The 26,534-nt window shown below is 38.0% G+C and overlaps 1 protein-coding gene across 3 annotated transcripts in view; it reads right to left on the bottom strand.

Moving 5' to 3' along the window:
• TRAPPC9 (trafficking protein particle complex subunit 9) overlaps positions 1-26,534 on the bottom strand; it is a 450,115-nt gene that overhangs the window by 355,298 nt on the left and 68,283 nt on the right. For all 3 annotated transcript variants that reach the window (XM_036406474.1, XM_054515230.1, XM_036406472.2), the window contains 2 exons: positions 23,815-23,967; positions 14,083-14,207 (listed from right to left, as the gene is read on the bottom strand). In XM_036406474.1, the coding sequence (XP_036262367.1) occupies positions 14,083-14,207; positions 23,815-23,967 (278 nt within the window). The remainder of the gene's footprint in view (positions 1-14,082; positions 14,208-23,814; positions 23,968-26,534) is intronic.

Raw genomic sequence — 26,534 nt, forward strand, 5'->3', positions numbered from 1 at the left:
TATATCACAGATCTTCAAACATTTGAGTAACTGAGGGGTCTCACCAAGTGTAGACTACTTGGTCTTACAGGCTTAGCCTGGGTGCTAAATAAATGGGGATATTTCAATTCTTTTATGTAATGGAATCTAAGAAAAATGATCTTTCTGAACACTTTTCCATATTATGCAGTCTGAATATTCCCAAATTGGTTTAGTGCATTATAGTCTTCAGTTTTTTGAAATAGTAAAAATTTAGAAACTCATAAAGACCTTAAAACTGTTAATTTCAGTCTTTTGCATGAATGGTATTCAAGACCCAACAGATCAAATACTTTCAATAGAAACATAAATGTGTCTGCTGAAGAAGATCCCTCTTCACTGTTATTTCTGGAGTTTTCCCCACCATTTCATGGTGCAAACCTCCAACACACACACACAAAGTATGTATTTAAAATACATACTCCAGTATGTGGGAGATGAAAATAAGTTACTTTTCACAGAATATGAATCCACAAATGAAACATTTGCATGTATTTATAAAACAGGTTTATCATTCACAGTACCATCCACTTTGTGGATATTTAATTAATAGGAGGGAATCATATTTGCACCATGTCTAAATTTCATTCTTGAAATATGAAATTCGTATCCGAAATTCCTGCTTAGATTACACTTCCATTTCTTAACTTAAATAATGTCCAATTCCATGTAGGCAACAAATCTTTTCAAGTTCCAACAGTCATTTTTCTGGTCTCTCTTCAAAATCAATCACAAGTTGGTGGTAGGACAGGCAAACTCCAGGTTATAAATCACAGGGAATTAAGTATCCTGTAAGATTTTATTTTTGCAAATATAATGAACTCTCAGTCATGCATAGCTTACAAGCAAAAAGACAAGTTAAATTACACATGCATTCTCTAGCAGTCACAAATTATTTAACTCAGCTTTATCCTAAACCATATATTAATGGAAAATAAAAATCTATTTAAAATTAAATTCTCTGTGAGGAAATTTCATTTCAGTGGCATATTAAATAAAAGGCTTAACTTTCAATCAGATTTCTTTTTAAAAAGGTTCAGATTTCAGTACAAAAAAAAAATAAAAGAAGGAAAAGGAAAAAAAGAAACCACCAGAAGTTGCTGGGATGCTGTGATAATTTAAGCTGAATTTTATCCAAATAGCACACAAGTTTGGGTAGGACATAAGGATTAACACATTCAACACTTGCCAAGACTGCCACAACACTGAAACGTCCTCTTGAATTCATTTCAGAACAGGTGCATCCCTGCAATTCCAAGAACGATTCCAGCAAGATCCAGCTTGGAGAGGTCCCGTGACAGGGACAGGGAGAGTCCCCCATGGGCATGGGGGCACTGCTGACATTTTCACACTGCAGCCACGGCAGGACTAGAGAAGTTTCAGAGCCTCAACTCCTCTTCTAACTCCCCACGGGAAAAAGTAAAGGAAAAGTGGAAACCTCCTCAGGAGGAAGCAAAAGGGAAGCGATGCAATCAAAAAGGGGAACGTTGACAATTCCCTTCTGTTTATTTGCAGCTAAATTATTTTGTTTATATTGCTGCTTAAAACCTCTAGCTGCAGAAAAAAAAAGTCTTAATTCCTTCTAGGAGGTCATAGATTTGTTTTCACTCTGTGCCCTGATTATTCATTAAAGATGCAGGGTAGCAATTTGTAATAAATGATATGATCATAAGCTGATAGAAAGACCTGATGAAGTGGCACTGGCAGGCAATTAGGGAAATTCCTGAGACAGGAAGGAAAAAAAAAAACAAAAGCAGCAATCACAAATATTTTAAAGAACTTGGACATTATCATAGAATGTAAAGGAAAAGGCAAGGAATACTCCAATTTCAGAGTTTTTCCTGGTTATTTTCTTTGCAGCCTTAGTTATTCCCACTGATTGCTGCTGGGCTAAAGCAAGGATAGACACACAGGAAAACAGGACCTGAACTGAATACAAAAAGGAGATGAAAAGCATCATCCTGATACTGTTAGTTCACAAAAAGGTGTATCTTTGCTTCATAATAGATAAAGCATTACTCAAATTGGGAGCTGTATATGCCCTGGAGTCAAATATGGAGAAAAAACCTCAGCTATTGCTAAATTTGTGTGACAATAACCAAAAAAGCTTTTCTTATTCTTCCTGTCTCAGCAATTTCGGTCACTCTGTCTCTTGATAAAAAGTATTTAGATATAAACAAATGTATTGCAGAAAAAGAGACATACAGATATTCATCATCACTTCACATTAAAATTAATTTAACAGTAGGCTTGACTCAATCAATCTTTCTTTCAATTTAGAATTCCTGAGAAAAAGCTCAGAACCTGGTGTTTAGGTTAAAAATTGAAATACTGAAACTGCACATTTGATCTTCTCCATCATTTCAGAGCAGCCACTCCAGATCTGAACCTACTCCCCCAGTATTAAATGCTGCAGAGAAACTCTAAACCTGTAGTGTCTGTTTTTCATTTAATTGCTTTCAAATCAAACAGAGCCTGAACAAAACCCACAGACAAACCTGCAAGGAAATGCACTGCACTCCACAGAGCATAACGTGGAAAACACTGTTTCAAACCTGCTGCTATTCTATAAGATTTTCCCAATTCATAAAACAGCAGGAAAATGTAAACCAGCAAGCTGGTGATGCAGAGAGAGAAGTATGGAAAATTTCAGTTTATCCTGGGTGATGAGCTAAAATTCAAGGCTTATTTTTAAGGGTCAGAAAAATAAAACGCCCACCACAACTCCTAACAGGTAACCAGGCAAATGTAAAGGAATACATCTTTAAAACACAGGAACTAAATGATCAAAATAATCTGTACCTTCCTCCAAAGGAATGCAGCAAGGGGGAGAAAAAAAGAGGGGGAAATAAAAGATGTCAGTGAAGCAGAGAAGCTGTGCTGTGATGCAGAACTCCATGCTGCTCCAGAGCCAGTCCTGCCTATTTCTTTAGGATAGTCCAAGGCTGACTCTTTGGCCTGGCTGACAAAATTTTAATAAGAGTTTCACTGTTCTGGAGATTTTAACCATTTGAGCACAAAGGATGAACAGCTCCTCACTTTGTTTGCTGCATTCTGAATTTTTCAATTCCTTCCAAAAAAAAAACCTTTTCTTGTCTTAGAGACCAAGTTTACAAAGGACATTTTTCCATTGTTTTCCTAATCCTGAAACCTGCATGTTTTGGTGTCCAAAAGCAAGTTCAGCTTCTAGAAAATTCAGACTCTGCTGGGAAAGCACAGGGAGCAGTGGCCAGCCAGGATCTCTTTCCTGAGATACACAGAAAGACTTTCTAACTCTTCTGAAGGCAATTAAACCTTCAGTCACTGAGACAACTGCACAAAGTTTTTACTTTTTAGTTCTTTTTAGCAGGGACATGAGCCAGATAAGAATCATAGAACTATCAATCCAACATCATCAAGTCCAACCTTTCACCAAATATCACCGTGTCCACTAAACAGCATCACAAAATGCCACATCCAGACATTTTTTGAACACTTCCAGGGATGGTGACTTCCCCAACTCCCTGGGCAGCCCCTTCCAGTGCTTAACAACTCTTTCAGTGAAGAAATTGTTCCTAATACACACTGGGAGTGTTTTGAAATAAGGAGATTTTGTTGTTCTGAGGAAGGAAGGTAAAATTTAAGATGCAAAATGAAAATGCACCAGCGTCAAAACCACAGGCAGACTTTTATCCCCATTTGGTGTTCTACATATCCTTACAAAGTCTGATGGTCATAGTTTGATTTTTTTTCCTGAGTAAGATGCAAGCCTGTGAGCTGAACAAATGAGGCAAAGAGAGCATGAGCTGAGCCTTACAGATTTTCACACATTAGGCTGGTACAAGGTACTCAACAGATGGCAAGATTCCTGAAAAACACAGCCAGGAATTTGTACATGGCAAAGCAACAGTGAGTAGAAAATACTATGAGAGATAAGAAGAGACAAAAACAAAAACCAAAATAAAAAAAGGCAGAAAAGCTTCAAAGAGCTCATTAAATCATATTAACAAAAGACATTTCTAGACAAAAGTAGAAACATGTCAGTGTTCCAGAGAAGGAAAATCAATGACACAGACTTCGTTCTTCTGATGTTCTTTGTGCATGGGAGACACTCTGCAGGTGTCAGAACTGATCTGGGCCCTTTCTCCTGTCTCTGGACAGCAGCAATCAGAAGTTATGGGCAAGCAGAGCTATTTGAGATTCCTGCTCTCAGGTTGCCCTTCTGGAATTATATTCCATACATTCATCACTGGAGCAAGCTGGATATTATAATAATGGACATTACAGCAATATCAATGAATTTTGTCCAAAATGCAGAATGTGTTTTTTTCTCAAAGCAAAATTATTAGGTTGATTAAATTAATTCCTCCTCCCTTTCTCTTCCTGACAGTATTCCCTAAATATTTGTTCCTGGTATATAAAGACTTATGTCTTTAATATAAAGACCTATTTATGTCTTCCTGTTCCTTGAGAGATTCAACACACACTTCTAGGAGAGCCTGGTGTGATGAACACACAGCTCAGGAACACTCTGGCACTGCAGAGTGCAGAAAAACATCTTGTTGTGCACACAGTTATGTCACAAATTCTGATTTTTCAGGGGGAAACAAGGTCCCCTGTACACAGCAAATAAAGAGATAATGTCCACAGGCTCATTGTGTTGCCTTTTCCATCAGGGACTTCTCAAAGCAAGTGGCTTTCACAAAGGAGGTGAGGTGAGCAGAGCTCTACTACACAAACATCTGAGGATAGGATTGTTTGGGTTTTGTGGGGGGTGGAATATTTTTACTCCCCAGAAATCAAAGTTACTATTCAAAGTTATTAGTAAAATACAGGGTTATGACTTCTCAGATCTGGGGACAGCTTTTGCTTTTCCTCAACTCACCTCCCTTAATTTGAACATCACTCCCAGGAATATTCACTAAAGTGGTATAGAACATGATAATTAAATTATTTCTACTTTTAATAATTTTTCAGTTAAAAATCCAACAATCACCCACAATTTCAACTCCATTCCATCCAGACTTGGAGATCATAACCCACACTTCGATACCAAGTACAAAGAACAGTTACAATTCAAGCTATTTTACTTCTTTTGTGGTAGAAAATTTGCCATGGTGAAGTTATGCATTATAGTTGCATGACAGTGCCACCACAAAGGAAACCCAAAAGGTCAGCTTCAAAACTGAAACATTAAAAAAATGTTCATTATAATTCATAAAACTTTCAAACTTTACAGGAATACAGCTTCAAGAGCAAAACCAGCACTTTGGGGGCAATCATCACTGAGCTGTATAATAGTGAAGGAAAAGCAGTGTCCTCCTTCCTTCAGAATTTGACATTTCTGTCATACACAAAAGTTCCCAATAAAATTCTAAAAATAATTGGTCCCACATTATCTCATTTACAATAAGTAGAGAAAAAGGATACCAAGGGCAGAAGGCCTTTATTTGCTTTAAAATCCAGTGGTGGAAATTGAAGGTAAGACGAATTAGAGCTAATGGTAAAATGCACTTTTAAAAGGCTATTTCACCATTACAGGAACTGCTCTAAGGATGGAGAAAGTTTTCTACCACTGAAATATTTCCACAAAATTGGCTAACTTCCAAAAATGCCTGCTTCAGCTCAGAGTTCTTGGCATGATGCTGAAACCTCAGAGGTAAATTTATCAGGATCAGATTAGATGGATGATCAGTACAAAGTTTTCCACCAAGGCTACAAGAATAGATTCCCAGCATCTGGATAACATTCCAATTTTTTTATAATTCAGATCATTTTCTCTCCATTTGTAGCTATTCCCCTCATTATTCTAGCCTGGAGCACTTACAGTCTACAGGTGATGACCAAGCAAGCAGATAAACTCAGGGAGAGGGTGTGGATTGCCAGCAGCACTGCACTGACCAACAAGAGGTAGAAAAACAAATGAAGAATAACATGGAAGAATTAAAACAAAAAGACACAAACAGCTGCCCATAGGGAACAAGCACCATGCAAGGGGCAAAATCCAGAAATGGCTTTTGGTAAAGGATCAAGGTTCTAGGCAAAGAAATCCTAATGCTGAATTTCACCAGCAGTGAAGAATGCAGGATTTCAGATGATTTTTTCATATTCTTAAGAAACAAGATTACATCACCCGTTTCTCACCCTCTTAATGGGATGCAGCATTTGGTGCTTATTTTGACAATATTTCACTTGTGTGATCTTGGGCAAGTAATTTATTCCTTGTTCTGGACTCTCTGCTGCTGCATCAAATGGCAGGAACAGTAATAATTGATTATGACTTGCATCTAATAGTAATAAAAATATTACTTGCATTTGCACAGTGTCTAACAAAAAATTAGTAGAATTTCACATAATTACTCAAGAAAATTACTGAAATGGACTGCTCACCTTGCTGGGCATTTGATACAAAGATATAGCTGAAAATAAACTTAGACAAAATTTAAATTTAAACTTAGATACAATTTAGACACATTAGTTACTGCCGTGAAGCAATCTAGAAGCTTCCTTGCTCCAGAGATTTACTTTATTACAAAATATGTATTTTAATTGCTTCTTGTCATTTGTCTTTTTCTCTTCTCAGACTTATTTCAGCTAAACCAATAATGTTTTAAGAGCCCCAGGTTTAAAATTAGCAAGTCATTCTGAGTCCTCCACTCTTACCAATCTGCAAAGTGTGATGTATTATGCTCACTGTATTTAATAACTACAGACAGCTGAAGCACATCCAAGTCACTTAACAGTAATATTTATACTAATTTATCATCAAACTACACACCTCTAAGTGGCACAGCAAATACTCCACACAAAAACAACATGCACCAGTTTAAAGGATAAATTTCCCAATGCAATATTCATAGTACTTTTGATCTTCTACTACCAGAGAACATGCTTTTTATTCCATTTAAACACAAGAACATTAGGAATTTAATTTACCCTAAGATTACACCTACAGAAAATCAGGTCTAATGAATCATAGAGAAACATCTAAGAAATGACACTCTATTTGATCAACACCCTCAAATTCCTACACTTTTCCCTCTTCACATAACATTTTTTCATCACCTGCTTTTCCCTCTCTCATATCATCAGTCACTGCAATTCACAGCAAGATCAGCAATTTAATGACAACAGAGAGAAACCAATTTCATAAAATGACCAACAAAATATGAGCTGGATCTGTTTTATCTAACACAATATTAAAAAGCTGCATTTATTTCAGTCTCAGGGCTTTTTCCTCTTTGTCTTACAAAGAATTTCCTCTCCTCTACTTCTGATAGTTTTAGATAATTTTTATTGCTTGGGAATTTCAGCATTTTGAAGTCAATCTTGTCCTACTCCTCCTAACAAAGAGTTAGCCTCTGACTGATCAATGATAAATTTAGCACATAATCATTATTAGTACTAAATTAAAAAGCTTTAAACACACTTGTAAATAAATTTATATTCTCTTAAGCAATCCCTCTTGCAGATCATCTTACTGAAAACTTGCGATCTATCACATTTAAAACCTGGTTTACCCATAAACAGCAAATGTGGAGCTTGCTGGAATGATTCTCTAGTCACTTCCCTCAGTGAAACAAAGTTGGTAAAGCAGATTCTGAGGAGCCCTTTCAAAAATGCTTTGGCATCAGTTGCAGCCACCACAGTCTGCACTTCCCATTTCTTCTGAGTAAAACTACCACACCTGACCTGCTCTTCTGGAGTCCCCACAGTGATAAATTACTAAACTTCATTCTCTTTCTCATACTCCTGGGGAAGGCAGCTATTAAAAATGCCACTTCTAGCTAAACAGAACACTCACAGTCTAAAGATTTTACTTTTCTTTTATCAAGATGCTCTTTATCTCCTTGGCCAGCTTCCCAAAAATCAGAACAAAACTCCAAGCCTTACTATGATCTGCCTCTATGATTGAGGAACTGAAAATATTTCAACAACAAAAAAAAAGTTATTTGAAATATTAAGAAATTGAACTTGCCTGCAGATTATTTATTCTCAAATGGAGAGAAAAAACTATGGCACAGTGTTTATCACAGCCTGCAGTACAGCTATTCTTCATTACTTCTAAATGCACTGAGTTTTGTGGGTAAAAGACCAGAGAAAATTATTAAATCAATAAAATTATGGAATTTCAAAAAAGTTCCATCAAACATTTGGAATGAAAACATTATCATATGCAGGATGAGCAATATTTAGGTAAAAATGTCTGGATCTACAACACAAGCACTGTAAATGTGCACAGGTAAGAACCAAGTAAATAAGGCACCTGAAATAAAGAGTGGTCTTTGATCCAAACCCTGTCTGACCTCCCTCATCTGTTCTTATTAAGAGAGGAAAACTAAACATGCAAGAACTTGCAAGTGCAAAATGAATGTGCAAAACCCCAAAGGGATTCTGAATTTGTGGCGCCTGACCGTGGAGCACACAGCAGGTCACACTCTGAGAGCGCCAGGCTGCAGGGGCTCTCTGACCTCTGGAAGAACATTTGGAGGAAATTTATTACCTAATGCAAGAGCATTCACACAAACATCTCAGTTTCTCATTGTTATTAAAATTTCTTGCAGAGCTGACTGGACTTTCACCACCCTGTTCCAGATGTTTGTCCCAAACCTCCCTCCCTCCGTGTCAAGTTTCCAGCTCAGCAGGTCTTCACATGAGCCCATCTTTATTATTTCTCCATTATTCTAACACAGTCAACTTCTCCTCCTTTTCTCCCCTCACTTTCTATGCAGCCAACACCCTCCTACAAAAGCCAACCTTGGTATTGAGATTTTTTTTCCTGACTTATCACAATGTCATTATGGATGTGACCACCTCCAGCTGGTCCCATAAGCTCTGTTTATTGTGCTGGTGCCAACTTTCATTTCTCTTTGTCCATCTTTAGACAAGAAAGAGATGCAGTGTGGTTTATACAGGAGATTGCACCTGCAGATACTCCTGATGAGAGATTTGTTTGGGTATGAGCAGGGTATCATCACTTGTTTTCTGAGTGACAATGAAGGAAGTCCAAAAAAAGTCTGCTTTTGACAGGCAGACAGTGAATCCATCCAAATTTTTTCTACTAGTACTTTATAAATTTTTTAATCCTCCTTTCATGTCAAATAAAATGGGAAAAATAGCAAGTTCTGAAACATATTGCATTGAAATTGTAGATGCTACTGTGCTAATATTGAATGTAAAATACAAGACAAGCTGAATGAATTGAATTTATCCAAATCCAAGGGGCAGTAGGGTTTTTTCCACCCCTGGCTCTAGGGAATAGATTTAGTCAAGTATTTTCTTAGTGTTCTGAATTGCAGTCCTCTCTAGGGCACAACAGACAGTTCCTTTCTTGAGAGACCAACTCACAGAAGGAGAAGAAGAGGAGTGGAGAGCAGAAATTGTGTGGAATACTCAACTATTTATAGAACTCGAGGGAAGATAAGCAAAGCTGAACTGGGCAGGGAAGGAAAGCTAAAAGCATTTAGACCCAGATTGCTCAAAAATTGCCAGCTTTCATCCAGATCCAGATCATAATCAAATTTTGCCAGACAGGTACCTATTGCCAAAAACCCATTTCTCCCTTGTTTCTGCAGAATGACTCTATTTTTATAATCCACTTTATCTCAAAGAAAACTGCAAATCTTGGCCAGGAAGGCAATAAAAAACACCTTGCTGACCTGGCAAAGGTTGATGTGGCTCACAGCTCCAATCTGAGCAGGCTTCAGGAGATGTGAGCACTCACCTCACAAATTGTCAATTATAAAAAATAAGATATGTATTATTTTGATAAAAATCAGATTTGGAAGTGAAAGAGCTTTGTTTATTTTTTATCTTCTACCATCTTGAAAGTTATTAGGGAAACAAGATAGAAACATAAAACTTGACATGTTTAATATTGAGGGGGAACTCAGGGCCACAGAATTTATAAGAATAGTAATGAATTCCAAAATAGGACAGTGTGGAAGTACAACATCCAAACTGGACTATATATTTGTGCCTAAGATCTCATTCCTATATTCACATTTCTTCAGTGAAAAGGAATCTAAATTTCAGTTGTGTTCTATGGACTCTACATCTACTCTAAATTCAGCAGCGTCCAACATTATTTTAAAAATTAAAAAAAAAATCCCATTTGTTCTGTTTAAGGGCTTAAACTTAGAATAGATATAAGGTTTATGAATAAAAGGAGTTAGAATTTAAAGTATCAACAATATAAAGTTTATCCCTATTAGCAGCACACTTTCAAATAGAAGAGTAAAGCCTGAGAACTGAATAGAAAAAAATCCAATTAAGGCCTGCATCTCATCTTAATACACTGCTGAGTAAATCAGAAAAGATTCATTAAAGACAGTGTGTTAAATTAAATTAGCTCTACATACTGTATTTTAACACTTCCTACCATTTAGTGAGAGTGCAAGAACAGAGCAGTTTTATGAGAGTACTTAAACCCCTCCAGCTTCTGCAGCTGAATCTCCAGAATTACAGCTCACATTCAGGATGCAGAAGGAAATTCTCCTGAACAAACAAGTCTCAAAACAAATAAAGAAGTCAGCCAAATCCTTTATAAATTATAAACCAGCCCTGTCTGCCAAACAACTGCCCAGTAAGCACTGGGAATGTTTAACAGCTTAAATCAAGGGTTTAAAAAACTCACAATATGCTTTCAAAGTTTTCATCACCCAGCTAAAAGAGTTCTCCATTTCCACTCTTCATCTGGGTTGGACTGATCTCTAAAGCTCAAGTCCATATGGAATAAGGACTGAAGTGCCAGTTTGTTTCTTCCATCTGACAAGAACTAGACCACACCAGAATAATCTCAGCTTCCAAGCATGAAAAGCAGTGCAGAATTCCCCAGGTTCAAACTCACACTTGTGTTTGCTGAGAGATTATGGCATCTGGTTACATTTCTCACTGCAGCTTTTGCATGAAGACATAGAATAGCTGAATATCTGAACACACTGCAGTGTTACTCAAAAAGTAACAGATTCAGCCTCAAACCTGACATTCACACACCACAGCAATGCTGAAAGGCTGAGTTACCCTAAGGAAAGTAATTCATCCTTTCATGCAGATGCACCCTGGAACAACCACGGAGTTTAGACAAGGCTCAGCACAACAACCCAGCACTGAACAGCAGAAATGAGTATCTGAACATAATATTACAGCCTGAGATTCCATTCAGCTTGAGGGTATAAGCAAGCTTTATGATGAGGTCATAAAGCAATTTTTACACTGAATTTATGAGCTCATTGTAACAGTCATTTCCAGAAGCCAGTGACTGGTTTATTAGGAGACAGCCTACAGCAAAATTGGAAACAGAGATTGCAAGAGAAGCTCAACTGCAATATCCAAGACTGAAGCACAAAATCTGTAAGGCAAACAAGTAGGGAGGGAAGGTTTAAGCATGAGGCTTATAAATATCTGAACAAGGACATTTCAGAATCAGCAACACGAGAAGCATTGATTTACACTCACTTTCATTTGCAGAAATTCACTTTTATTTGAAGATGAGCTTATGCACAGCATGCAGGATTGAAAAATAACCACTACCCCTGAATATTCACACCAGACACCTATTGTTTAATCATGAATAAGTGACAGCAGAGTGTTTTCACCACACATACAAATGGTTTAAGATCCATCTTGCTTCTTAAGTTAAAAACTCCCACTTGCTTCTTACATTAGTCCTTGTTAAATCACTCTAATTGGCACAACAATAAAGCAAATGTAACCCAGAGCTCATCCCAAACTGCACTGTGAGGGACAAACAGCCCACAAACCCAGATTTGTTCTGCTGCCACAGCGAGAAACTCAAGGATCTTTTAAGAAGGTTCTAAGGAACTCAAAAAGGTTCATAAATATCAAACGTTTTGAGACTCAGCATCAAAAGGAACCTTGGATCCTATCTCATGTGCAGATCCCAGATTGTTTCATTTCAGACAGCAATGTCTGAGCAAAAGCATTTGACAATGAACATAATTCATGTACTCAAAGACACCCAGTATAAACCAGAGGGACTCAAATCCAAAACTACAGCAAATTCCTCAAAACTCAGCCAAGACAACTGGACCACAGCACATTCTAATTATATCTGTAAATTCTTAATTGACTGGATTGTTTACAGTAACTCCCTGTATCTATGGTTTGGAATTTATCTGGCTTTCATTTTAAGCTATTGGTGGTTCCTGTGCTGCTTCCTACTAAAGAGCAGTGTTAAAGAAGTCACAAGCAGAAATCCACATTATCACAGAATGACTGCCTAAAGAAGCAAATACATCTCCTCACTTATAACAGGTAATTTTTTCTGGTCATTTACCCACTACTCACTATGTCTGTCCATGTACATAGAGACTTAATTATGTGCAAAGCCCAGTGAATCAAGAAACATTTTTAGCATAGTTCTGAATAGTTTTGAGCTCCATAGGCATTTTTAATCCAAGCAGATCCAATTGTTGGTTTATAGTAGTTTAATTGGGACAAACTCCAGGCATGCTACAGGTGCTGTACAGCAGTGATGCTCATCAGGCTCAGGACACAGAGACATTTACTCAGCAAAGAACCCTTTGATGCTGTTGGAATGTGTATTCCCTACTCAACATAGTTTTGATCATCTGAATGGTTCTTCTATCACAAAATACCAATTAAATCAAAATTCATTCCATAAACCTGGCAACAGGATCCAGCATGTGCCTTCCCACCACAGTTTTTCTACACATGCTGAAAACCAAGTTTCTGCTTTACACCCCTTCAATCTCCTTCTAATACTATCACACAGATCACTGGGAACCTGCAACTTCTTGGTTGCCAGGACAACTGATTGACAAGCAAAAAGTGCACTGAAATGCTTTTTTCTTTGTGTACTTGGTGCAAAGTTCTGCATTTGTAGATTTTTTTAGTCCTATCTTGAAGTAACACTCCCATTGCTGCTGTGACTGAGAAGTGTCTACAGGTCAGACATTCTACACAAATCTCTGAACTTAAAAATTAATGCTGGACATTTTGTTCACTTAAATAGCAAGTTATTTCCTCAATCATGCTCATTTATATTTATAAACAATTTGGAAACACCTTACTATACCATAAAACACAAAGGCTTTAGTAATTTTGCTAAGACCTTTCCTATGCTGCAGAATCAATTGATGATGAATTAACAGTGCTAATGATCCAAAAGAAACACATTTACAAATTAACAGCTTCAGTTGTTTATTGCTCAGATAGACTTGTGAATATTCCCGTTGTGAAAGAATCAAATTCACAGGCAAAGCAAGTCACTGAGAAAAGCAGAGCCTGTGTTTGCTTCTCAAACACATCTGAAGCCAAGTTTTGCCACATACAACACTCACTCTAATTCCTGACAGGATGAGCTGATGCAGAACATGGATCTGTGCAGGGAATGTTTCAAATACTGCACATAACACAACATTCACCAAAAGCTGGGAAGAGACCAATGAAGTGCTGCAGTCCATTATTTACAATCTTTCTTATTTTCATCTCAAATTATATCTCCTTCAAATCTGGCCATTATGCAGCTAAATTTATTTCATGCTCTAAATAACAACTTTACACCTTCAACAGGTAAGATCTGTCCCAGAAAAGCAAAGAGCAGCTTAGGCCAGGGCAGACTCTGGGTAAGCACAGTGCAGCTTCCACCTACACAACTCTTCTTCCACCTACACAACTCTTCTTCCACCCTGCTACTTTTCTTTACTTTTCCTTTGACTCTCTCAACTATTCTGTTTTATTACTTGTATGAACATCACTAAAAACAACTCACTGCAAGAAAGCCAAGAATTCACAGAGAAGCACCTTCCTACAGAGTAAATAGCTTGAGAAAGCACCACGAGGTGAGCTGACAGCTCCCCCAGTACACCACAGGGACAGCCAGCTCTGCAATTTCCACTCTTAGCCTGATCTTTCTTCACCTTTTTTGTTTGTTGGCTTTAATATAACAATCCAAACACAGAACATCAAGCTGTGCTAAAGGAAACCAAAGGGAAATATTTATGAGACAAGGAAACCTTTGTTTTTTAGTCACACAACAAACCATAGCACAGTACAACTAAAAAACCACAGGTTTTACTTATTTTGATGTCATTCCCCTACCTTGACGTGACTGAAATCACCAACTTTGCTGCTTTCTTGGGGATTAAGAGGTTTGGTCTCCACTCTTGGTTTGACAACCTGCCTGAAAGGACTGGAGAGTGGGAGTCCACTGACACTGATTCCATCTGGAAAACAGAACAAAGAGAATTACTTTTGCTCGTCTCATGCTATGTTTTGTTCCAATTAATTTATAGCTTATTATCAAAGGGAGAGAAAAGACACAAAAAGTGATATTAACCTTTTACACAAAAAGACAAAACAAAAGACCAAGATTGTTTGGCTGTTTCTCCCAGGACACCAAAAATAATCAAACTTGAACACACCAAAAATTTGGCGAATATCACAAGAAAGGATAGAAACTGCATTTGAAATATCACAACAGAGGTGTCAGAGTTAATAATATAAAATAAGCTGTAACATTTACAGTATTAAAAATAAATATTAAAATAAAATATTAAAATATTAATTAAAATAAAAATCAAAGTTTGTGGTTTTTCATGACAATGTCATCCAATCAGCTCCTTAGGATCCTTAAATTAATTTCTAGTATAAAGATTTCACTTTAAACTGTATTGTGGAAAATGACAGAAAATAGAGATGTCATGTTTTGTATATCTACTAAGGCAAAAATAGATAAAATAGTTCTCATTTATAAAGGAGGCAGAATGGAAACTTAAGGTTTCCATTTTAAGAATCAACAAAAATCTTAAAAATACCCTGAGAGGAATGTCCTGAGAGTTTGGTGCTTACTCCCAGTCTGGGTCCTGACATACACTGAATGACAACACAACAACTTAACAGCTTCTTTACTGCCAACAAGGTGTAACTTGAAGGTAAATAAATGCACTGCAGCACATTTGGGGTCCTTAACCCAAAAACTCTAAGCACAAATTTAAAATACTTGGAAATTACTGCTGAATCAAAAGAATTTGAAGAACAAGAGAATTAAAACAAGGAAGCTTTAACAAACAGTAAAAATATATTCACTGTTTGTTATTATTTACATCTAAAGAAGAGAAACACTTTGTTACTTGATGCTGTGCAGAGCAACTGCAATCCACAAATACCAAGTAAATACAAGCAAAATCTCATGTACAGCAGCAGAGACATAGAGCTGAACACACAGGAAAAACCAAATCGTGACACAAAATCCAAACGAATTTCCTAAATTGCTCCTATGAAATTTGGACATATTGAGGATACATTCCTCAAAAGAAGAAACCATAAGAAGAAGATGGAACATGAAAAGGGTTTTGCTTCATTAAACTTCACAGGTATCCAAAGGAAAAAACAAAGGGAGTATTCCCATATTCCCTTACTTGCAATTTCCTTCAGTAAATAATTCTAAAATTCACCTTAGCATTGAATAAATGTCCTAAAAGTGTCCTATCCCTTCCTGGGGGAGAGCAGGACAGGAGGTGAGAGCACCCTGCCCATGCAATGCAGCAGGACCATGAACAGGACAAAACACAGAAATAAACTACATTTGATCACAGGCTTTGAAAGCTGCTCTTTCAAAATGAAAATTAGAAGTTTTAATTGAGGAAAAATATTCTTCTCCAACTGATGAATGATTTTCACTAGTTCTATATTTAGAACAAAAACTGACATTGACTGGTGCATAAAATTGCAAATTAAAACATGAAAAGAACCAAGTATGAAAACCTGCATGGCATTAGTCAGATTTTCCACTTTTTATATGGCATGAGCTTTATTTCTTTGAGAGAAGAATAGATAATACCTAAAACAACATCACAGAGATGCAGCTAATGCCTTTCTTAATTACTTTATCATTTAAAATCCCATTTTATTTTTAATTTCTATAGTGGGGGAGGGAAAGAAAAGACAATAGTTTAAACATTTTCTTTGGAAAGAAGACATTTTTAATGCTAATTTGTATCTGGAAAAGGAGGTTTTCTAGCAAAGGAGACATCAGGATGAAAGGGAAGTCCAAGTTAACTTGGTAGTGGTTGAACTTTCTGTGTCCAGTCTGTGGCACTCTCACAGAGCCAGTGCCAGGCACTTTGTGATGCTGCAAATGACTCAGCCCTTCTCAGCCTGGACTGCTCAAGACAACTTCTCTGCCAGAGGACACAAAAAATCATTTTCTACCACAAACAATTATTTTTTTTAATTTTTTTTTTTTGTTCTGTTCTTTGAACAGGCAGCAATGGGAGAAGAGACCTTGCCCAGCTCCCCTGCAATACATTAAACAGTTAGAATGGGGGAAATCCTGTTAAAAACCCTGCTAGGCTGCAGAACTTAATGATGGCAGGAGAAAACACTGAGCACCAATAAAGCAGTTCTCCAGAAACTTTACATTATTGATATTTTTTGAGATTACATACATTTTATTTTGTCTCATGAAGTTTAGAGAGATGAAGATGCTAAATCCTCCATAGTTTCCTTTTGTCAATCCCTACTGTCAAACATCCTGAGCAGCCTTGTACTATATAAAAAGTATAATTATCTTTCTACTCTGTCCAGAAATTTTCCTAATTTCAACAATCCACACTGAATATTTCCATGGTAACAGCATATGACCAACACTTTTCCCATGGTAACTGCAAAAACACAGCTTGCCTTTCCAACATCCCAGTCACTGCTGTCACAACAGAGCAAAATCTCTTACCAGCATTTCCTCTCTCCTATCAAATGTTAAGTAAATTGTCAATTTAACTTCATTAGCCACTTTCCCAGCACACTGCACAGAAGAATCCCACAAAATTTCTTACTTGAATGAGGGAAGGGCATTCAGGGAGTTAAACCCGTGGATGTACAATGCAGTAACTGAGCTCAGAAGGAAGAGGTGGGACAGCTCCTGTCCCATGTCACACTCTGCTGTGCCTGTCCAGGGGACAAAAATGCATCCACTTTTCAACAGGTTCATCACAGCCATGGAGGTGCCAAACTCCACAGCAAGGAAACACTTTAAAACTGTTCCAGTGACACCACAGAGGTTGGGGTTCTGAGGCAGTGTCCAGGCAATTCCATGTCACACAAAATGAAACTGTGGAAGGTTTTAGGCTGAAGTGCTGCTTCTTTCCAGGAGAATTTCACACAATCCAACAGCAGTGCAGACCTGCTTCCTGCAGCTTCCTCAACAGCAGCACAGGGACCCTGAGAGGGGCAGGAGGAGAGGAATCCCAGAATTATTCAGGTAAGAAAAGGCCTCAGAGATCACTGAGTCCTCCAGCCTGTGACCAGACATCACCACATCCATCAGATCAGAGCCCAGGTGCCACATCCAGTCCTTCCTGAAACACCTCCAGGGATGGAGGCTCCACCACCACCTTGGGCAGCCCATCCCAGGGAGGGCAGGGGGGGCTGCTGGCCTGGAGCAGGATCCCCTCCTGCAGCCCAGGGATGTTCCTGGGGGTGTTCTGCCCCTCTGCTCTGCTCTGGGGCTCCCAACATCAAAAGGATTTGGAGCTGCTGGACCAGTTCCAAAGGAGGCATCAAAGATGCTCAAAGGGCTGGGATGCCTCTGCTCTGGAGACAGCCTGGGAGAGCTGGAGCTGGGCAGCCTGGAGAAGAGAAGGCTCTGGGGAAAACTCAGAGCCCCTTCAGGGCCTAAAAGGGATCCAAGAGAGCTGCAGAGGGACTTTTTGCAAGGCCATGGAGTGACAAGACAAGGGGGGTGGCATCAAACTGACAAGGAGAAATTCTTTATCCAGAGCATGATGAGGCCCTGGTACAGGTTGCCCAGAGAATTTGTGGATGCCCCATCCTGGAAGTGTTCAAAGCCAGGTTGGATGGGGCTTGGAGCAACCTGGGATAGTGGAAGGTGTCCCTGCCCATGGCAGGGAGGTGGAATGAGATGATCTTGAAGGTCCCTTTCAATCCAAACCATTCTATGATGCTATGTCACAGAATAATAGAGCTTTTGGAAAGTACACAGCTTGATCATAACATATGAAAACTAACTGCCACTTCAACCCATTTGTTTATTTTGTCAACTCTTGCCTGATTGAAATTTCAAAACAAAAGTCTCTTGGTAGGCAGTATCTCATAAGAGCACTGTAACAGCTTTGAAGTACTTTAAACATGCAGAAAAATAGAAAAAAAAAATAACTTGAGACAGGAGACAGACTCTGCTTGCTGAACTTGAATGTCTTTTATTTATTTCCCCTAGAAAAAGAGAACTGTATTCTCATGATGTGTGCAGAATTCTAGAAACTTGCTGTGTGCAGCAACAAAGAGTAGAATAACTCCAGAACACAGAGTTTGAGGCAATATAATCCACCCTTCACACTTCAGGTGGGCACTGAGATGCAGCTCCTTCCCTCTCTCAGAAATGTGCTCAGGACCATCACAGGAGGGAGCCCAGGCAGCAGCACTCCAGGCAAAGTTCCTGGGAATGCAGCAGCTCTCTGGCTCAGCCAACATGAACCAGACTTGAGCCCTTCTTTGAAACCCCATTACCTTTGAAGACAATAATTAACAATAACAAATGCACTGTAAGCAAGGATTTATGTCCTGAGGTTGTTGAACTGAACTAAAATTGGAAGACAAATTTACAATAAGGGTGAATGCAGTGAAAGAGAACAAATGAAGTGTAAAGAAGTACATAATAAACAGTAGAGATTATGTATGCAGATTACATTAGATGCTAAAATAAAGTGCCCCAGCAAAGGAACAGTATAAAAGGATGGCAGGTTTATTGGCCTGTATGTGCCAATAATCAATTTATTGTTATTTGCCTCATGTCTGTCCTAGTTATTTACATTGTAAAGATTTGGGGTCTGAAACTCCAACTCTCTGTGTATTTGTGCAGTGGCTGCAGTACTATGGCACTTAGATACTGTTAAAAAATCCCACCCTGTATTAGTCAAATCATGAGACAAGATGATTTATCAGGTTTAAAGTGCAGTGGGAAGAGAAGAGGACACCTTATCTTCTATAAGCACTAAAGCTGGAATTCAAGAAGAATTCTGTAGTTCTCAAAAAAATTAAGAATATTTTTTAAAGTTACACAGTGATGAATTTATGGAGGACACAGAAGCATCTGTATTTTTAAAAAGTAGAACAAAAGGGGAAAAACCCTCATTTACTCATTTCAACAGTACAACCAAACTGGCATCTTCAAACTGCAGAGACAAAAAAAAACTTCTTAGAAATGAAGTCACTTCAAAAGAATACTCAGAATAATTAAATGTAATAAAGGCTACTAAGCAGAGTAACATGGAAATGATAATACTGCAACATCTCTGAGGACCCCATCATCATCATCACTGATACCATTATCCTAATAGAGTCCTCCAGGCTACTTAGTTTCTTGGAAGAACTGTCAAGAGAACATTTAAATTTCAAACCAGGTATCATTCAAAAAAAAAAAAAAAAAAAAAAAAAGAAGTAAGTGCAGGGACATTTTAAAGCATATAAAATCTGGCCATTAAAGCAGAAAAACAACAGAGGGAGTATGAAAAATACACTGGTCTTGCATACCAATCTTAAAAAATATTCAAGATTAGTGCTCCTAGAAATATGCTATTATTGCTCTGCAACCTTTTTCCCCATCGAGTGATGCCTTCAGTTTTAGCTTTCATATTTCCAGATTCTGTACTGCATTAGTGTATAACTCTGAACTTCATATAAAGTGCTAGCAAGTTCTCCTCACAGCTTAGTCAGACAAAACAATCCTTGTCCAGCCCCAGAACCAAGGATGCTATTGCAGCTTCAGGCCCAAAAAGTGCAAACAACAGAGAATTGAGGGGAGCAAACTGGGAGGATGAGACTTCATAACCTGAAACTGTAATTGGACAATTAACCCAATATGTAAATGGACCAAAACTTATAAAAGTGGGAAAACTTGTGACCCTGAGTCCATCTTGGGTGGAGCCATGGCCAGGCTTTTGCACTGCCCAAGGTGTGTCCTTTAAAGGCCTTTTTAATAAATCCCTGCTTTATTCCTTTAACACTGCCTGGCCTCTGTTCTAGGCAGCCTCTCCAGGCATCAAGAGAAGGGAAGGAGAGACTTAAGGCACAGGTTTGCTTCTCTCTCAATGTGTAATTAATTAGTTCCTTTGATGAGTTTATGAATTTAAATATTCTCACACTTGTCTTCAGGTTCCCTACACAGGGAATAAATGAACATTAACATTCTACATAATGAAGTACTCATTGCAAATTAATTCATTAACTTTAAAAAACTCTGTCCCCACCTAACAGGAGCTTTGTTAAAAGCCTCAAACGAGTCACTGTGTACAATACAAGAAAGAGCAGCTTTTGTTCTCACCCCATTTTTAGTGCCAGGGAAATGCTGAATTTCAGAAACTGCAGTATAATAGCTGGAAAGGGGAATTCATTATGCTCATAATGTGAATACCCTGTTGACCTTTTTAGTCACCTTAACAGGTGACAGAGGTCTCAGTGCTTCAGCTGCTTGCACCTGGCTGCACCAAGCACATCAAGGGCTTCCCCCTGCCTCACCCAGTGTAGCAACCTCAGAATCAAATTAAATGCCCATGTTGATCTTCTCAGCCAGAGGAGGAACCCTGAACCATCCAGCTGAGGGACAAGAGATCCAAAATTTCACTAAGATTTGTGGCAAACGTCAATCTCCCTGCATGGATCTCCCAAATCTTGGTCAACTGGCTTTAAGGCATGGAACCACAGAATTGTTAAGGTTGGAAAAAACCTTGAAGATCATCCTTGTTTAACTCTCAGCCCAGCACCACCATCATGTTCACCACTAAACCACGTCCCCAAGTGTCACATCCACACATTTTTTGGAACACTTTCAGGGCTGGCGAAGCTGGTGAACAGGGCAGGCTGTTCCAAGGTTTTCCAACCATTTCAGTGAAGAAATGTTTCCTAACATCCAGTCTAAACTTCCCCTGCTGCAACTTGAGCCCATTCCTCTCGTCTTTTGCTACCTGGGAGAAAAGACCAACACCCAATAAAATGACAAAATTCAGCATAAATAAATGGGGGGAAAGAAGCCTAAACTTATACATGCAGCAAGAGGCTCTCAGGATATAATTTTTGTTAAGAAGCAACATCATGGAATTGTGGTTCACACATTCATGAATCTCCCAAATCAATGTTCAGCAACAGTCAAAAAAGCAAATGATAAATTGTGCATTACCCCATGATTGTAGAGACAGTAATCTAAAACAAAGAGCACCATTAGGTCATCACATGAACATATAGATCAGCTTTCAGTGTGTACAGCCTCCTTCAAACAGACAGAACTGAGAGTTCAAAAGGGACAAGGCTGACATTGGAACAGTTCCCATAGCAGGGACAACTAAATCAACAGTTAGAAATCCCCAGTCTGCTGTGACAATACCCTGGGAAAATGCATCAAATCACTGCAGGAACCATGTTGAGAAGATGTCCTGTTACCTCTCTCATGGAATTAAAAACCTGGGAACACAAGGCCACCACTAAATGCAAAGCTGCTAAAAAGTAATTTAGCTGTGACTCTCTTTGCCATGGCATGTTGTGAAGAGCTGACAGGAAGAATGGAGAATTTTAGGATGGAGAAACCCACTAAGGATAAGTAGAAGTGCCTAGAACCAGAGAAACCATATTCAGCCCTGGAAGCTCCTAAGCTAACAACAGTTAGAGGTCTGGAGGAAAGCAGAAGTACACAATTTTTCCTGTATTTTCCCACTGGAATCTGCTCTTAGCCACTGTCACAGTCAGGATATTGGCTGGATGGTCACTGATCTGATCCTGTACAGCCACTCGTGGTTTTGCCTCCTTAAATCTGGCAAAGCACTCAACATTTTTCTCTGTGAGGCAGCACACCATCAACACACCCCAGCAATTCAGATTGATAACTTGGTTTACTTTCCAATTGGATAAATGTGTATCATCAAAAACATCAGTAATTTATCCCTTCTGCACCATGTCCTGATTATACAGTGCAAAAGGAAACAATTCCAGCAGCAAATGAAAAGACATGGAAGTAAAAATTGCCCTACTAAAGACATTGCTTTTAAGAGACAGAAGTATTTTTGATCATCATTGTAAATGTAGTTGGTCTTCAAAATAAAAAGGTACCACAGTACCCTATGATTAAAAGTCTTGTCATAGTTGCCATTGATTTTTCTAGCTCTTTACTGTTCTTCCCATCAGGCTCTTACCTCCTCTTTGCAAACTTCAGCATTTGTAAAGTTAAAAGCAATATATAAAAAATAAAGTAGCAACTAAATTTTCAATATACTTAACATCCCTAATAACACTTTCAAAGGACAGAGAGTACACAGCACCCACAGATACCAAAGTTCCAATGAAGCAGAAATGGATCCTACTCCTTTGTCATCACTAAATGAGGAAAGATAGAATTGCTTCAGCTGCACAACCTTTAGAGAAGCAGGAGGTAATAGTAGGGTAAAAATGGTGTTCAAAGATTTTGTTCATCTGTGGCCCCATAAGAGCTGGATGCAGTTGAACAGAGGCCAAAATCCAAATCCCAAATCCCACAAGTGTTCAATGTCCATATCATGAAGTATGTTATCTTCACCTCCTACAGAATATTTGGGGTTTATGTTATTTCATCAGAAAAGCTCCCAGCCAAGTGCAGCTTCAGAGCTTTTTGGAAACTGGGGAAATGAAGGAAATTTTCCATATATTTGTGTGCTTATATATCTATATATACATATTTACTATGAAATCTCACTTGCTATGAAGAGGAATTTCTCAAAGTTCAATTCCCTGGCACCTGTGTCTTCACAATCTCAGGGTGTGCTCTCCATTCACTATCAGCATTTTCAACAAGCTCTAAACTGAACTGCAGTGTAGCAACATTGTAGAGTTTGTGCAGTAAAGTTTTAAAATATTTTGAAAGTATCTTTATATTTTACATTAGGGAGGTTTCAAAACCAAAATCTTTCAGTCATTACTAACAACTACTATAATTTTTGTCTAAATGCATTTGCAAGGTAACTCACAGAAATCATTCCTATTCAACCTGAATAAGCTCTGCATGTAATTTTGTTGTATTCTTCTGTACTGAAAGATTACTTATAAAGGTAATGCAGACCTGCAAGTGGATCCTGGGAAAAAATCCAAATAAAAGGGAGTTTTTAAATACAGGACTATCTTGTTTTATCAAGGTAATTTAATCAGTGCAAACATATCAGACAAAGGAAAAAATACAGAGTAGAGTAATTACTCCAGAAAGACTGTGTGTTTATTAGAAAAAGGAAATCCTTATTACAAGTATCTGGTACTTGTAATTCCAAATAATTCTAATAGAAGCAAACACTGCGGCTTCCTATTATTCAAAATAAGTTTAAACACATGGCACTTTCTCTGCAGTACAAATATTAGGGGGATTCTGCCTTAAATTTCAATCTGTCACTTTAGGCAAAACTGCACTCAGCAATTATTCAGAATTCTACAATCCTGGATAATTAAATATTCAACTCAATGCTATTTTTCTTTAAACCCTACTAAAGTTTGTGAAATATTTTTATTTACCTTTATAATGTAAGGATACAAAAAGATACCTCAAAACCACCAAAAATATTTTAAAAGGCAACAGGGCAAGGTCTCCTGATGGGGAAGCTGGGCCAGACTCTCATGGCCACAGCTCTCTCAAAAAATCACCCTTCAACCTGCAGAGCTCAGCCAAGGGTTGACTTTGCTTTACAAGACACAAATACTCAAACATGCAGCCACATCCCAAATCAGTTTAACACAAAGGGCACAGCAATTAGCAAAGTGTTTCCAGCAGCACATACAACCCTCCTAAGCAAGGAGAAATGAAAAACTCACCATCACTGAGATCCTGCAGAAGGTTTTCTTGGCAAGAAAAGTCCAGCTTCACTTTAATGTTTACAACAAATGTTGCAATCTTTCCAGGTTTTAGAGGAAACTGGCAGAGGGTGTCTTCTAGATTCCAACTCAAGAAATCTCCATACAGCTTCTCTGTATCAAAAAAAGTAAATATTTCATAAGCATAAGCCCTGCATAAGGGAGGTTTCAGTTTTGAACTGCTGTAGAGAGTACTAACCAATCTCTCATGTCCTGTTTAAAATCTAAAATATTCAGAATTAATGTATTAAAATTAATGTAGCACTAGAAAGATAGAGAAGTTACTTGGTACTGACGCTGACCTGGAATCATACAGATCACAAAGCTCAAAATATGAATTTATGTGAAGAAGATCACTACCAGGAAAAAAAAAAAAAACCCTGCACAATAGGCAGCATTAAATATAAACTTTAAATATAGCCTGCAGGGGTTCTAAATGTTCATGTAGTTTTGAATCCTACACAGTTCAGCTCAGGAGGTATCACATGAATGCAGAGCACTTTTCATCAAAATAACCCAAACTTAATCAGCTGAAATTCTGAAACAGCTGTAACATCATTCTTCAGTTATTTACTGAGCAATAGAGAAGGCAAAGAGGACTACTGGCCTTCATCCTTTTATAAAGTCCTTTCTTAAAGCTGAAAAGCAGCTTTTTAAAAACCCAATCATGAAGGATGCCAGACAGAATTAGTCAGTGACAAAGGAAAATTTGTTTAATAAATTATTTGTCATTTGTCCACTTGATATAGGGAACAAATTAATTATTAAGTAATTAATGTAATTATTAACTTCTTCCTCATGCCAGAAAATTATACAAGGGGGAAAACCCCAGAATTTACTGTTCATCTACACTGGGTCTTCAGTTTTGGCCAGGGTCAACCCAGCCCCTCCATCAATTCATTCCTATATGCAAGACCAGCCAATGCTAAATACTACAACAAAGTCTATTGGTACAATAAATAATCATGATGGTTTGGCTGGGAGAGCCCTAAAGGTATATTTATTGATTTATTATAGCAATGCATGTTATCACCAAAGTATATTGGAGAATTCCTCTAAAAGCTGATTTAAACACCTTTTGAGCACAGCTTTGCATAACAGGGACCATTGAAAGTCACCAAGTTCATCTCTACATCCTCCCAGGCTACTTGGTAAGAACAAGGTAATTAAAATCTGCTGTGATTTCAGAACCTTTCCAAAACCACCCTCTAAGATCCACACGTGAGGGGAACAGGATGGGCAGACTGTCTCAACTACCACAACCTGGAATAAAGGATCTTTCAAAAGCAGCAATCAGAATTCCAGATTATGTCCAAATCATGTTGATTTGCACAGGAACCTTTGGTTTCCCTTTCTAGGGAAAGAAGAAAACAAAGAGAATATTTTTTCCATTAACTTCTACCTAAAAAATAAAAGCTTTGCCTGACAGATATTCTTTTTACAGAGCATCAGATGTTGTCTTGTGTCTTTTCCCACCAAATCAACAGTACAGATTTCTTTATAAAAAAATAAAGACAAGGTAAAAATAAAAAATCCTCTCAAAAAATTATTTCCTTAATCTCACTTCCACCTCATCTAATGATTTAGCTGGAACCATATGACCATTGATTATTTTCTTCTACTTTCAAGAAAAAAAAAGTAAGTTAATAAGTATGGCATTCTCTATCCCTTTTTCCTGTTAAGTAAAAATCCAATATGCTCAAGGAGTGTTTTCCCTCAGTGTAAACAAAGAAGGGCATATCCCAGGCAGTGGAGCACCAAGGTCTTTCCAAAATGTGTTTTCATTAAGTAAGAGATCTATTTGAAGACATTACAAGTGAAAAGACTTTTGAAGTGAGAACAGCCCTTGCAGATACTTTCTAATTAACACCAGTAATTACTACACAAGATCTAAATGCTGGAGGTAAAATCTAAGCTGTAGATGTGGAGAAACAGCTAATTTATATTTATCTGACTCTTGGTTATAGTTTAACAATGTTGACCTAGTTCAGTAATCAGCATTACAGTGAATTTTACTCTGGCTTCAGACCTCAATTCAGTGGAAGGCTGAACTGGGACAAGTCTGCATTCAGCTCTTTCTCAAGCCCAAAATTTGTGTTTAGCAAACAAGTTACAAGCAACTGTTTTCAGGAGTTGCAAATAGAACCTGTTTCGTTTTACTGGGTGCTAAATCACTAAAATCCTAACAAATATCACATAAAAGCTTATCCAGAAACTAACATTGGGTCATCCTAGACCACTCTAACTTTTAACAGATATTAAGGTCTGCCAAAGAAAAAGTCCACACTGATATTTTGCATAGAGAAACTTGGTAGAAAAGTCTTCTGACAACACAAGAACCTCAATTCTTTTCAATTTTAAATCCCCTGGTAAATCTGGCTTTTTGCTATAGTTTATTTTATAAACTCAAAATAACTATCAGTTCTAAATGCACAGGCATTGCCATTCACACATTTTAACTTCTCCTAGACTTGGTGGATAGAAATGAACCTGCAGGACTTGTTATGCTCTTTCCAATGAGATAAAACATTTAGGAAGGAAAGAAGTTATTGCACAGAAGCAATTGTGTCCAGAGCAGAGTGGGAATATGTGAGAGGAACAACTCTGCAGACACCAAAGGTCAGTGGAGAAGGAGGGGCAGGAGATGCTCCAGGTGCCAGAGCTGAGATTCCCCTGCAGCC

The sequence above is a fragment of the Molothrus ater genome, chromosome 1 (genome assembly GCF_012460135.2).
Source record: "Molothrus ater isolate BHLD 08-10-18 breed brown headed cowbird chromosome 1, BPBGC_Mater_1.1, whole genome shotgun sequence".
Classification (NCBI taxonomy): domain Eukaryota; kingdom Metazoa; phylum Chordata; class Aves; order Passeriformes; family Icteridae; genus Molothrus; species Molothrus ater.